Source organism: Canis aureus, chromosome 18 (assembly GCF_053574225.1).
Source record: "Canis aureus isolate CA01 chromosome 18, VMU_Caureus_v.1.0, whole genome shotgun sequence".
NCBI classification, from domain to species: domain Eukaryota; kingdom Metazoa; phylum Chordata; class Mammalia; order Carnivora; family Canidae; genus Canis; species Canis aureus.
In genome coordinates this window covers 29,948,084-29,961,289 of record NC_135628.1, presented here as the reverse complement: position 1 = coordinate 29,961,289, position 13,206 = coordinate 29,948,084, and the positions used below count along the sequence as shown (strand labels likewise).

General features: G+C 37.5%; 1 protein-coding gene across 5 annotated transcripts in view; it reads left to right on the top strand.

Moving 5' to 3' along the window:
- LRRC72 (leucine rich repeat containing 72) overlaps positions 1-8,793 on the top strand; it is a 33,920-nt gene extending 25,127 nt beyond the window's left edge. For all 5 annotated transcript variants that reach the window (XM_077856668.1, XM_077856666.1, XM_077856669.1 and 2 more), the window contains 4 exons: positions 4,375-4,464; positions 5,375-5,527; positions 7,459-7,486; positions 8,568-8,793. In XM_077856668.1, the coding sequence (XP_077712794.1) occupies positions 4,375-4,464; positions 5,375-5,527; positions 7,459-7,486; positions 8,568-8,730 (434 nt within the window). In that variant the 3' untranslated portion in view covers positions 8,731-8,793. The remainder of the gene's footprint in view (positions 1-4,374; positions 4,465-5,374; positions 5,528-7,458; positions 7,487-8,567) is intronic.
- The last annotated feature ends 4,413 nt before the right edge of the window (positions 8,794-13,206 follow it).

Genomic DNA, 13,206 nt, shown 5'->3' with positions numbered 1-13,206 from the left:
GCCGGGAGCTTCAGGGAGGCCTAACCCAGCAGCCAAGTGTGAGGTCCTGGAACCTGGAATTCCTGACTTCCAGACTTCCAGGCTGAGTCAGGAGGGCCCCACCTCTTCTCTCCAGGAGGTCTGCCTTTCCATACCCTCCCTCCCCAGCTCCTGCTTCCTCTTCCCTGCCTTTCAGCAAAGTGGTTCTAATTCAGGATCTAATGTGTGTCCAAATCCTACTTCTTGGCTGAGATGACTTTCCCTGATCTTCCATCTCTCTGCTTCTTTCCCAGCACGTGGGCAAAACACCACCACCAGCAGGAGCCACAAAATACTTACATTCTCCTGTTCCTCAAGTTTTGCTCTCCTCATTTCTCTCAAATTTGCTTTGTTTCATTAAGCTCCACTGTTGGGAAGGACACTTGGACACCTGCATTCCATCATCTTTAAGAGTTGCTTCCTAGCAGTGCTTTAAGGACTCAACAGGAGCGATAGAGTGCCCCTCTCAGGAGAGGGCCTCCATTTTTTTCAGGTTCTGTTCTTAAACATTTTCTTTCCTCCTACACTTGGCCCCAGTCCACTGCTGAGGGCAAATAGCCAGGAGCTGAAGAGGGACACCGAAATCAGGATAGGACTATGATCTCAATGGTCCCTTCATTTGAGCTTCTACCTGAAATGCCCTTCAAGGTGGGACCATCCCTCCCAAACAACAAAGCAGAAGAATCACCCAATAAAAAAGAGCCAAGTGGATCTTTGCTGTTTGTGTCAAAGAAGAGGATATTCTGACCCCTCCAACTCTCTTTAATCCCTGTGTTAGTCCAAGTTCATCTTTTAAAAGTCGGGGATGATTTCCATATTCAGTACAAACATGTGATGTTCAGTGGCCCACAGCTTTCAAAGCAAGATGGTGGAAACAATGGAGATGCTGACTCTACTAAGTAACCTTGAGCCAGAACCTCAAAATCATAGTGTCTGACCATTGACAGCTAAGCTCACTTCCACAGGCTATTCTGTATAGATATAGAACATAACTGCTTTAAACTTACCTATCATTTTCCCCATCTATTAAAATGGATGTTTTGGGGCACATGGATGGCTTGGTTGGTTAGGCACCCAACTCTTGATTTCAGCTCAGGTCATGATCTCAGAGTCCTTGAATCAAGCCCCATGTTGGGCTTCACCCTTAGTACACAGTCTGCTTGAGATTCTCTCTCTCTCTCCCTCTGCTCCTTCCCATGCTCTCTCCCTCTCTCTCAAGTAAATAAATAAATCTTTTAAAACAATGGGTGTTTGGTATATCATTAATCACATCAACTTTTTTCAAAGGTGGTCTTAAAAACTAATGTTCACTTTAATGATGGTTTCTAATTTAGCTTTAAAAGTTTTTGAAAATTGACTGAAGCCAATTACTTAGGTAACTTTTTTCTCCTCCGTTTCAATAATAAGTAGCATCACACATGTGACTCATGTAATTCAAGCTTGTGCAGTAAGGTAGTAGAGACATTTTGATATATTATTGGATACATGTAAATTGCTTAGACTCGGAATCCCAAATTAAGATAAGCAAGACAGTGCTGGCGCCACCGAGGTGTGCTCTATAAGTAGCCTAGAGGGAAAGTGGATTAAATAGTATTAACCTATTGAAAGTGAAAGTGTAAGCAATTTCACTTCATAGTTTCTAAAGGAATGTACCCATACATCACGGAAGGCTTTCAGAACTTTCAGACACAGGAAACCAATTTCATATCTTAGAAACTTAATTTATGGTAATTTTATAGCATCAATCCAAAACTCATAAATCCAAAATGATAAATGTTTATAGTATAGAAGGGGGGGAAAAAGAGTTGAAAATAAGATTGCTTCTTTCTAAAACTTAAGAGCAAGGAAAAAAGTGAAAAATCATAAAGATGAAACGCCTCTCAAATTATTTAATTCTATTTTTTTTAAAGTTAATTTAAGCAGGGGCTGGCCTAACAGCCCAGTGTTCTGACTTGCTGTCCTTTAGATTTTACATCAGGATGAGGTAGATGGTGAGCTACAATAAACACATCAAGTTTTCAGTCTTGAGATGCATTCTTAATAAGTCATGTAAGAGTAGTAAATCCAAATTTGATGTTTTGTTTAGCTGAAGCCAGCAGGTTTTCAATTTACATATAGAAGTGACTTATCTAAAGACCAGGAGGAGAAGCCAAGAAAATAAATGAAATAGGAACATTCTGAGAAGGAAAAGAGAATATGAAGGAGGGTGCAAAGAGTAAATGTTATTGGTACATTTCCTATTCACATCATAGGCAAGAGCAGACTCTACTCCTGGCTGCTTGAATGTCTGATGGGGTTATGAGGTGCCAGATGTGATTCTCCAACACAGTAACCACAGAGCAGACTTCTGCACTGAAGCATGTGTAATGCTTTCTTCCTCCAAAACTCTCATTAACAACAATTGTGTTTTGCTTTTACATCCTTGAAAGAGGTGCTTTTCTCTTTCTGGCTTAAACTACAATGCATGATCCCCGTTTTAAAATCTGTCCGTATTACTGGCTTAATATACATCCACCCATTCTACTCCTTGTCCAGTAGTTATAATTATTCATTACCACTGTGAATTCCTTCCCTTTTAGATTAAAATTTAAACCCTTTTTGTCAGCCGAGAAATTTTGAAAAGCTTCCATTTCACTTTTCCTCTCACTTCCCCCACTGCATACATATTTCCTATCTTTTAAGTTCTTTGTTGCTCCTGGCTTTACCTTTTCTTTAATGCCTAATTCTGATAGTTTTTGTTTATTATGCACCAGATGTCTTCCGACGATGCCTGCTTTAAGTCCCTCTAAAGCTCAAGTTTTCCACGGGGAATAGTTATATGTAATGATTTTATTAGCCAGAAAAATTTGTGTTTATATGATAAAATCAAAATGTTATGTAACCTACAGGAAAAACATCTAGATGATTTTGCTAAAACTTTTTCAAGTTTTGGCAAAATAGTTTGTTGTCTTTTAAGCATACCCCCATCTTCTTTATCTTGCCAACTGTTTTTTCCTGGGCTTCTAATGCCTAATATTTTCATGCTTTTATCAAGCCTCTCTCTATTTTATAGTCAAATGCTACAGCACTACTCCGAAATTTAACATGTACAGTAAATGAGCCCCATTTTGTGAGAGTAATGCAGTTGTACAATGGCTGGAACTCTTTGTACTACTGCCACCTAGTGGTTCTCCTCACCGAATGTATTTTCCAAAAGTGTTTTCTAGAAGTTGCATGTAGACAGAATCCAATAGCTAAAGACACCCACGTGGAAATCATAAAAGTTTTATTTCACATTGTACTAAAGTAACCCTGTTTAATACATCTATGGGGGGTTAATAGAGAAAATTCTTTGCTTTTTCCATAAAAGTAAAACCCTCACAACTTCTAGTTGAAGATTTAAAAAAAAATATACCTGCATACAGATGCCTAAAGAATGTGAGGTCAAAAAAAAAAAGAATGTGACGTCAGAAACGACAGGAGCTCTGCTACATGGGCTTGCCTCCCACCTCCAGCCACTGTGATAGCGTGACTCATTAGGTATCTTGGCACCTGAGCAAAGGAGGTTAGAGGCATGTGCGTCTGGCCAGAGGTAGACAAGATGCAAGATCAGCACCTGCTCAGCTCTGCTCCTGCTGAGATCTGAAGCTGCTAGGGGTATTTACATGCTCTGAACCATGTGCAATGGTTTTAAGTGGAGAAAGAAAACTGTATCAGATCAGTGTACTGCACCTCTGCCCATCTCCACAGGGCACCCTTGTGACCTTTGAGACTGGAAGAAGAGAAGCAAGTGAACAAAATTCTTTAATGAAGAACAGCATCAAGACCTCCACAGAGGTGACGGGTGGCTCCCTCAGTTGAGCAGCTGCCTTCAGCTCTAGTCATGATCCCAGAGTCCTGGGCTCCAGTGCTGCATGAGGCTCCCTGCTCAGTGGGGAGTCAGCTTCCCCCTCTTCCCTTACCCCTCTCCCAGCTTATTCTCTTTCAAATAAATAAAATCTTAAAAAAAAAAAAAAAAAAAAAGACCTCTACAGAGCTGATATCTTGTCCTTCCTTTACTAATTAACTTAAGGACATGTTAAAATTTTCCTCATTTGTGGTAGATCTGGGTCAACACTATGTCCCCAGCACCTCACATAGTTCTTGGTATATAGTAAGCACTCAGAAAATATTTGTTGAATGAATGAATTTAACAAATGGGAAATAAGTGCTGCTCTGAATAAATGCATTTGGTTAGGCCATTGGTTTGGTCTATGAAGCAAAAGCTTTACATGTACTTAGGTTTCATATTAATTCTGCAATTTCCTATATTTTATCAAATGATAAAAGAAACTGGTTTTGAAATATGACATCTTAATTTGGATTCTTTCTTTGCAGGTCTCTACCAAAACCCTTTGTGCCAATATAACCTGTACCGTTTATATATAATCAACCACCTTCCAGGAATAGAATTTCTTGACCAAAATCGTAAGCATACATCTTTCAGAGAAATATTTGAAAGGCAGCCTTATAAATCACTAGTTTAAAAATGCAGAAGGTCTTTGAAAATAATCATCTTTGTAAAGGAAAGTTTTTCAATTATTTAGTTTTGAAGTTTTTGACCTGTAAAATATGCCCTAGTTTAGGATTTCATTTCTCTTGATCACTATGTTGAAAAGGCCATCTAAGTGTGAGGAAAGGTCTTCTGTTCCTGAGTTTGACATGAATGTGTTGAATGCCAAATCATCTATTCCTGGCATTTTAGTGTTTTATTTCAAAAATGAGAGAATTGGACTAAATCTCTTAAGGCTTATTTAAATTCTAAAAATAGTATTCTTTGTTATCTCAATGATTTCTTTATGAATACAGTTTAAACACTGTAGATAAACTAGTATGTCTGATTTATACAAGTCACAAAGATAATCAACCTCACTGCATCACCCTTTACATTTGGGTGGAGCTTCTTTTACCTCCAAATGTATATTGCCCATCTCTCTACTTATCTTCCATCTCTATAGGTTTGAACATTCTTAATAATTAATTACTAACTTCCTAATGAGGAAATATAAAACCTAATGTTTATTATTCCTGTTATTCCTCACAGCCCTGAGGAGCTGAACGAATGTATCATATATGTGATTTCAACCATCCATGGTGATGTGTTAGAAAGTGCTTGGGGTACACTGGGAATATCTGTGCCTTACAACATGAGTGGCATTTGTTTATTAAGCATTTATAAGATTATGGAAATAATTGTGATTGCCCTTCACAGTTTTGGCAGGATGTTCACATATAACATACTTTAGATAAACGCATTATTGAAAGTGTTCAACTGTATTCTGAATCACTCTGCATCTCTACAATGCTATGCAATAACATTACTTTTTGCATTTGTCAGAAGTTACAGAAAAAGAAAGAAGATCAATGATTACCATTTTTAACCATAGAAGGACTCATATTGTTCAATCAATAGCATTCCAAAGAAGAGTAGATGCCTCATGGAATCCTAGAGCACCATTTAAGCAAAAACCATCCCAGAGAGTACCTCCAGGTATTTGGAAAAAAAAAAAAAAAGATGAAATTAAAATTCCTCCAACTTTTGGCTGATCTAATTATAATAGTAACAACTGAAATTTACAATAAGCTAAGCACCTAGTGAAATAAATATTCCCAATGTTATTAGTCAAATTAAAGCAATATGCAATTTTATCTGCATTTGCATATATTAAGTGAAGTAATGTGGTAACAATGAGATATTACCTTGAAGTTCTCACTTCAGTATCTAGTGTAGTATGAAATACTCAGTTAATAAGCTATGCTTACTATTACCACGATCACCAGTTTCACCAATTAAAGCTATAAGTTTTTGATAACATGGAAAAAAGCGTTAAGAAATAAAGATCATTTACAATTTCTTCACCCAGAAATAACCACCATTAATGTTTGGGTTGGATTCATATACACAGTCATTATATACAAATATAACTTGAATATCTTCAGTGATGTTTCATCTGTTGGAATTTAAGTTCTTACATGCAACAGAAATCCAACATCAATGACTTAAGGAAATAGCGATTTTTCTCACAAAGCAAAGAATACAAAGGTAGGGTATTAGTGCAAAAGTCAGCAGTAATCATCAGTGTTCAAGAATAGATCTCTCTTTTGTCCTACTCTTTGGGTATTTTTTGGTTACAAGGTGGCTGTTACACCACTAGGACACTCTCCTATATATCCCAAATTCCCATATCATACCTAAAAAAAATAATTTGTGTACTCATATTACATAATATATAATAATATATATTTAAAGTTTCCCGGTATTTCCAATATGGCTGCTATAGCTGCTTTTTCAAAGCAATCCAGTCAGAGGTTCATAATTATATTTGGTTGTTACGGACCTTTACTCTTTTTAAACTTCGTAGATTTCTAAATTTGTTTCCATGACTTTTTCAGGGACCAGGCCAGTTATACTGTAGAATCCATCATTCTCTATGCTTGTTTTCACAAGATGTCATTGAACTTGTTCCTTTATCCATTACATGTCCCAGAGAAGAGAAAGAAAAAAAAAATGTCTGTAGGACATGTTCAGGATGCAGAAGTGTAGCATAGAGCAGGGGTTCTCAAAGTGTGATCCCTAAACCAGTAAGGAAGCATCATTTGTGAAGGGAATGATGCCATGAGCTCTTCTAAGGCAGAGGCTGTTTGCTCCCTGCTGCTTGCAGATTGGCAAGACTCATATTGTGGACTTCAGTGGCCCAACAGGTGCTGGTACATTCCATGTCTAGCCTGGCACTAGGCCTTTGGAGAGGAATGAACAAAGCAATGACTGTCTCTGGAAGATACCATAAGAAATCCCAGCTTTGAGGACAGCCTTTGAGCTCCCAAAGCTAGGGAAGATGGAGATTCTTGTGATCTAGGATTTGTTTATTCTATTTCTTTGAAGTTAATGCCAAGAATCCAAATGGTTTAAACTGCCCTAAATATTTCTCCTCATTTGGTCTGTTAGTTCATTTATAGATACATGTGTCTATCTGAAAAAAGAGGATTGGTTTCTGTATGAGACTCCATATCCTAATTACAAAAATCCCCAGTTGGATTCCACTGGAAACTTAATTGATTAAGCCTCCTGTTCCCAGAGTTTTGAGATCTGTATTGAATTAAAGAATTTGCCTCAGAATTTAAGCTAATCCAAGGCACTATATCTAAGAAAGGTCCAGTTTGAGTTTAGGTAGTATCAAGGCATTTTTGAAGGATTGAACTATTCATCTAAATGACCATTCAAGGTCACAGGCATTAAGGAGGGCACATGAGGTGATGAGCACTGGGTGTTATACTATATATTGGCAAATTGAATTTAAATTTTAAAAAATGACCATTCAAAAACCAGAAAGTTGTGCTCTAGACTTTTCCTTTATAGCACTGTTCCATTGTTTTTAAATGCTGAATGTTTGAAAAATACTAACAGAAATGTATTTTTTTTAGACTTTGCATTTGCGAATAATGTAGACAAGTAAGTGATTTTTTAAACTTTACTTTTATTATCAAATTATTTCATAATTGTATGTACTTTAAATTACCTTCATTTCCTAAAATACATTTTGGTTAGTTAAATTTACATTTAGTTAAAGAATGACTAACTGATGGATGGGAAAAATTACTGTCTTTCTATGACAAATAAGCACAAGCTATTTACTCATATTTGACATATTTAGGTTTTGGATATTATTATTTTAACCAGGAATAAATTAAAGTCTGATTCAATGCATAAAATATAAAACCTAAGACTTACTAGCAAATTATAAATGTATAATGTTCCTCTAAATATGTTCAGTGAGAGCAGTTATATAGATAAACATTTTATATTCACCGGAATTTACATTTTCTTTTTTTTTTTTTTAAAGATTTTTATTTATTTATTCATAGAGACACAGAGAGAGAGAGACGGAGACACAGGCAGAGGGAGAAGCAGGCTCCATGCAGGGAGCCTGACGTGGGACTTGATTCCGAGTCTCCAGGATCACGCCCTGGGCCGCAGGCGGTGCTAAACTGCTGAGCCACTGGGGCTGCCCGGAATTTACATTTTCAAAAGCAAATGCTTCATTAAACTATGGAAAACTTTTCAAACTCATGCATATTGATGAATTTTAAAATCATCATTCTTTTTCAATTTTGCACTTAGGTTTTTCTTTGGTTTCAGGGTTGAAAAATATATCCCCAAATACGTTTTTAAAATAATACATAACAGAGAAATAATATCTAACAAAATATATTTAAGATACTAATATGCATATGGCATCTAGAAATATTTTAACCATCTAACACTGATTTCAAATCATAAACACATTAATGTGTGAGATCTAAACTGAAATAGCTGATCCCAAATATGTTCAAAGACTGAATTTTTAAAAATAAACAATATATATAGGAAAAATAACATTCATAGTTCTGAAAGTCATTTGTCAGTAGAAGCCCAAAGTTGTTAGTGGTACGATGCTCCAAAGAGCATAGAAAAATATGGCATTTATTTGTTTAAATTAAAATTTCTCTGTAGCTTAATGGATATTTTTTTTGACATATTGCCATTTTTGCAGAACTGTGTTTGATGACCCAGAAGATGCTGTGTTCATAAGGTCCATGAAGAGATCAGCTATGGCTACTACCTCCCTGAACTGGGACACGGTTCCAACACAAGAGGAAAAATACCTTGATGAGAAAGGCACAGAGCCTCAAATGCTTACAGTTACTCTGAGATAACCTCTGATATTTCTAGAAATCCTAGTGGTTTTCTGTTATTAAACTTCTCTGTGATTAGGCATATTATATATTTATTCTATTATAACATGTGAATGTAAACAGCAACACCACTAATATAGTCCCTATACATTTTATGTTTTTGTTAAAGTAAAATGTATATACAGAAATGTACACAAATCAAGTGTTCAGCTCAACAAAATTTTCAAAAAATGAACATGTTCATGTAACAGCAGTCCTAGATCAAGAAATAGACTATTACCAGCACATGAAGTGCTTCTTCATTCCTGTTACCAGTCCTATTACCTATTAGTAGGAATCACTGTTATGATTTCTAAGCTGTAAATTAATTGTGTCTGTCTTTGAATGATTTCATTTAAATCTTTCTGGTTTCTCTTACTCAATACTATAAAATTCACCCATGTTGTTGCTAGAGACAATAGCTTTATCATTCTCATTGCTGCATGGTTTTCCATTGTATGATTACACCACAATTTATTTATCCAGTCTATTGCTTTTTATGTCACCTTTAAAGGCATGTGCCAGTTCTGGGTGTGGGCTAATGATGTGAGGTTGGCCTAGCTGGAAGCCTGCTGCTAGGAGAGAGACCAGAAAAGCTTTTATCATTTGCATGGTGCTAAGACACAAAATGCACAGCTGGTTTTCCCCAGCTAAGCTAAAAAGCTAGACCAAAAGCTTATAAAAAGCAGAGTAACATTTCCTCCTATCTGATGGTGCTTAGACACCACCACAATGTAACACACACAGAATAGAGACACACTGTAGAGGTGAGGCTGAAACCAAGCAGGCAGGGGATGGAAGCCCTAGGGGGAACGGTGCACTGTCCCTGAGACTCTGTAACCTTTCACCTGTGGCACTTAGGATTCTATACAAAACCAGAAAATTCAGGAATGGCCCCTGACAGAGTGTTGTACCTGGGGTAAGGAAAAGAGATTTGTTTTGGTCATTGGTATGGGTGAGTGGCTCAAGATAAAAGTGATATAGTATGTGGATCCCAAGATTTGGTCAGAGAAAGGATTGAAATGTTCTCTTGTTCTCTCCTCTGGATCACTTATTCTGTAAGAAGCCAGCTACCATGTTGTGAGGACATTTATGCAGTCCTCTGGAGAGCTTCACCGGTGAGGAACTGAGGCCATGTGAGGGACTAAATCCTGTTGCCACAACCATATGAGTGAGCCATCTTGCAAGCAGCTCCTCTGGATCTAATTACATCTTCAGATGACTGCACTCCTGGCTGAAAGCTGTATTGCACCCTCCTGAGAAATGCCCAGTCAGAATCACTCAGTTAAGCTGTTCCTGTATTTCTGGCCTGCAGAAACTACATAAGATAATGCTTATTGATGCTTCAAGCTTGATAAGTTCAGGGGTAATTTCTTACATAGCAATAGGTAACTAATAGAATAACTCAGTATAACCCATGGTGCTAGAAGTATTTGTGGTAGGTAAGGATGTTTGGTGAAGCCTGGCAAACTCTAAGAAAGTCACGGTGCAGTCTCAAAAGTCTCAAAAGTTTCTTGAGTAAGGCCATACTACCTTCAGCAGAGAACTAGTCATTGTTCGAAGAGCAGTTTTAGGCAAATTACTGCATCTGCCCTAATACTAACAGCCTGACCAATGAACATCAGGTAACTTTGACCAAAGCTACTAATCATGAGCTGAGTACTATCAGACCCACCAAGCAATAGATGGTGGGTGGCCAGAGCAGCAACTTATTTCATGATGGAAATGGTGGTATATTTGGAATTAGATTCAAGCTGGCCCATAAGTTGCATAAGCAATATTCATTTTGAATTAGATTGCAGTATGTTGGATATTATAATCTCCAGGTTAACAACTAAAAGAATTGTGAAAGTGTGTAGCTTGATATTTTATTTTTAAACCTGCAATTGCTGAAAAGGATGAAAAAATTATTCCAATTACAAAAATAGGGCTAGCAAATTTTAATCTCCTTGTAAAAGAACTAATGGGAGAACGTCTCCTTTATATGAAGAAAAAGATTTCCTTAAAATGCACTCATATTTCATATTCAGTAATGAAGGGCTGCAGAGTGGCTGTGATTTGAAGATATTGTAATAAATACCATGTAGGGACAAACACAAAAGAGAAGACACGATCCTGACTTAAGTAACCTAAAACTCTACAAAATGCAACACACAATTAAGATGGTGCTCTAAGTTCTTTGTTTTAAGCAACAGAGAACCATTCAAGCTGATTGAAGTTTTCAGTTGACTATTTCAGGATCCATCAGCTCTCATGACCAGGAAACAGAAAATATCAACGTATAGATCCATATACAGGGTAGCGGCTAATGGTTGGGGCTCTAGAATCAGACCCAGCTGAGTTCTTCTGCTTACTAGTTGTTACTTGGACAAGTTAGCTAACTTCTCTAAGCTTTCATTTCCTCTTAATGGTAAGAACAGTTAATTCATAAAATTTCAAGGATTAAGTTAGACAACGGACATAAAGTCTTAGGTAGAGTGACTTTCTCAGTCAGTGCTTGGTATATGTCAGCCAATCCTCTCATTCTTTTCCCAAGAGCAGTTGTGTCCTTTAGGAATTATACCTGATGTCATAGACTGAATGCTTGTGTCCTTACACAAAAAAAAATCTGTATACTGAAATCTAACCCTCAACATGATGGTATCTGGAGGCAGGGCCCTTGGGTGGTAGTTAGGTCATGAGAGTAGAGCCCTCATGAAGGGGATTATGCCTTTTTAAGAGGCCAGAAAGCTGGCTACCCTCCTTCCACTATGTGAGAACAGAGCAAGAAAATGGCCTTCTGTAGACAGGAAGAGGGTATTCACCAAAAGCTTGACCACTGTGATGTCTTCTAGCATCCACAACTATGCAAAATACATGTTTATTATTTAAGCCACCCCAATTTATGGTAATTTGTTTTGTAGCACCCAAAGTAAGACACCTGGTGTCCTAGTCAGGGTTCTCCAGAGAAACTGAGTTAATAGGGTATATGCATAGAAAGAGAGAGAGTGATTTAAGGAATTGGTTCATGATATTTTGGGGGCTGGCAAATACAGAATTTGCAGGGCAGGCCAAGACAGGCCAGAAATTTAAGAATGAGTTGATGTTGCAGTTTTGAGTCTGAAATCTGGCAGTCCTTTATTGGGACTTATTTTGATCTGTACTATTGGTACGTCCATCTTGTCAGCTTCTTCAGCATCATTACTGGATATATGAGGCAAAAAACAAAACAAAACAAAACAAAACAAAACAAAACAAAACAAAAGCCTCAGAGAAAAAACAAAATGTCATTGCTTGGATCCTGAGGTCCCCAGCCAGTCTGCCTCATTTCTCTATCCTACAGTCTTATGTTTGTTTGATATATAATATCCAGGATTTTAGTTTTACTTAGTAGAAGAAATAGAGGAAAGTATGTCTATTCTGCTTCCCAGAAGCAAAGTGTTTGGATTATTTTAAAGATTTATTTATTTGAGAGAGAGAGAGCGAGCATGCAGCAGGGGGGAGGGGCAGAGCAAGAGGGAGAAGCAGACTCCCCAGTAAGCAGGGAGCCCCATGTGGGGGGTAGCATCCCAGGACCAGGGATCATGACCTGAGCTGAAGGCAGACACTTAACCAACTGAGCCACCCAGGTGTTCCAAGAAAAATTTCTTGATAGCTTATTGAAAATAACTCAACATGGTTTTAAAAAAAAATGAATTGATGACCACCTATTTTGATGGTATTATAACGGAAACATCTATTTGAGATTATGTATAATAAAGGAAGGGAGTATAATCAGAATCATTGTCTCTTAAACTCCATTTTCAGACCACCTCTTCCCTGAAATATATCTGTAGAAAATTTTAATGTTGACATGACTTATACCTGAAGTCCCCTTCGTCCACTGGCAGTTACAGCGGTGTTAGAGTTCTGATTCATGTCAGCATTCACTTCGATGAAGGGAAAAAGTACCTCTACATTGCCACACCTCTTGCTTTTCCTATTTCTTCCTGCTTTTTCATAACCCCCCATAGTATCCGAAGACAGGCATCATGTTAACACAAAATGGCGGTAACACAAACACACACACACAAAAACAATTAAAAACCAGATAATGCACATAAAAAAGATTGGTGAGGCTTGTCACAACTGACAAGTTTAGGTGCAATCTGCCTGCTGAATTCCTACCCAGTTAACCCTTCACACTGAATTCGCTCACCTAATGTCTTTCTGGAGCAGCGTGCTAGAGGGCGTGCAGAAGGTGTGGTGCTGGGGCTGGAAGAAGTCACTGAGAGGAAGGAAGAAGAGAGCCAGCAACTCAGAAGAATATGACCAGTGCAGTGAGGTGGGAAATGCAGTCATTTTGATTTACAATTGTACACATGGAAATACTCATTACTCTGTTTTCTAGTATTGGCTGAATTTCCCAAAATGTAAGTTCTCTTAATATTTCTCTAATATCTGCCATCCCTCGATAGCAATGAGCCAGGAAACAAGATG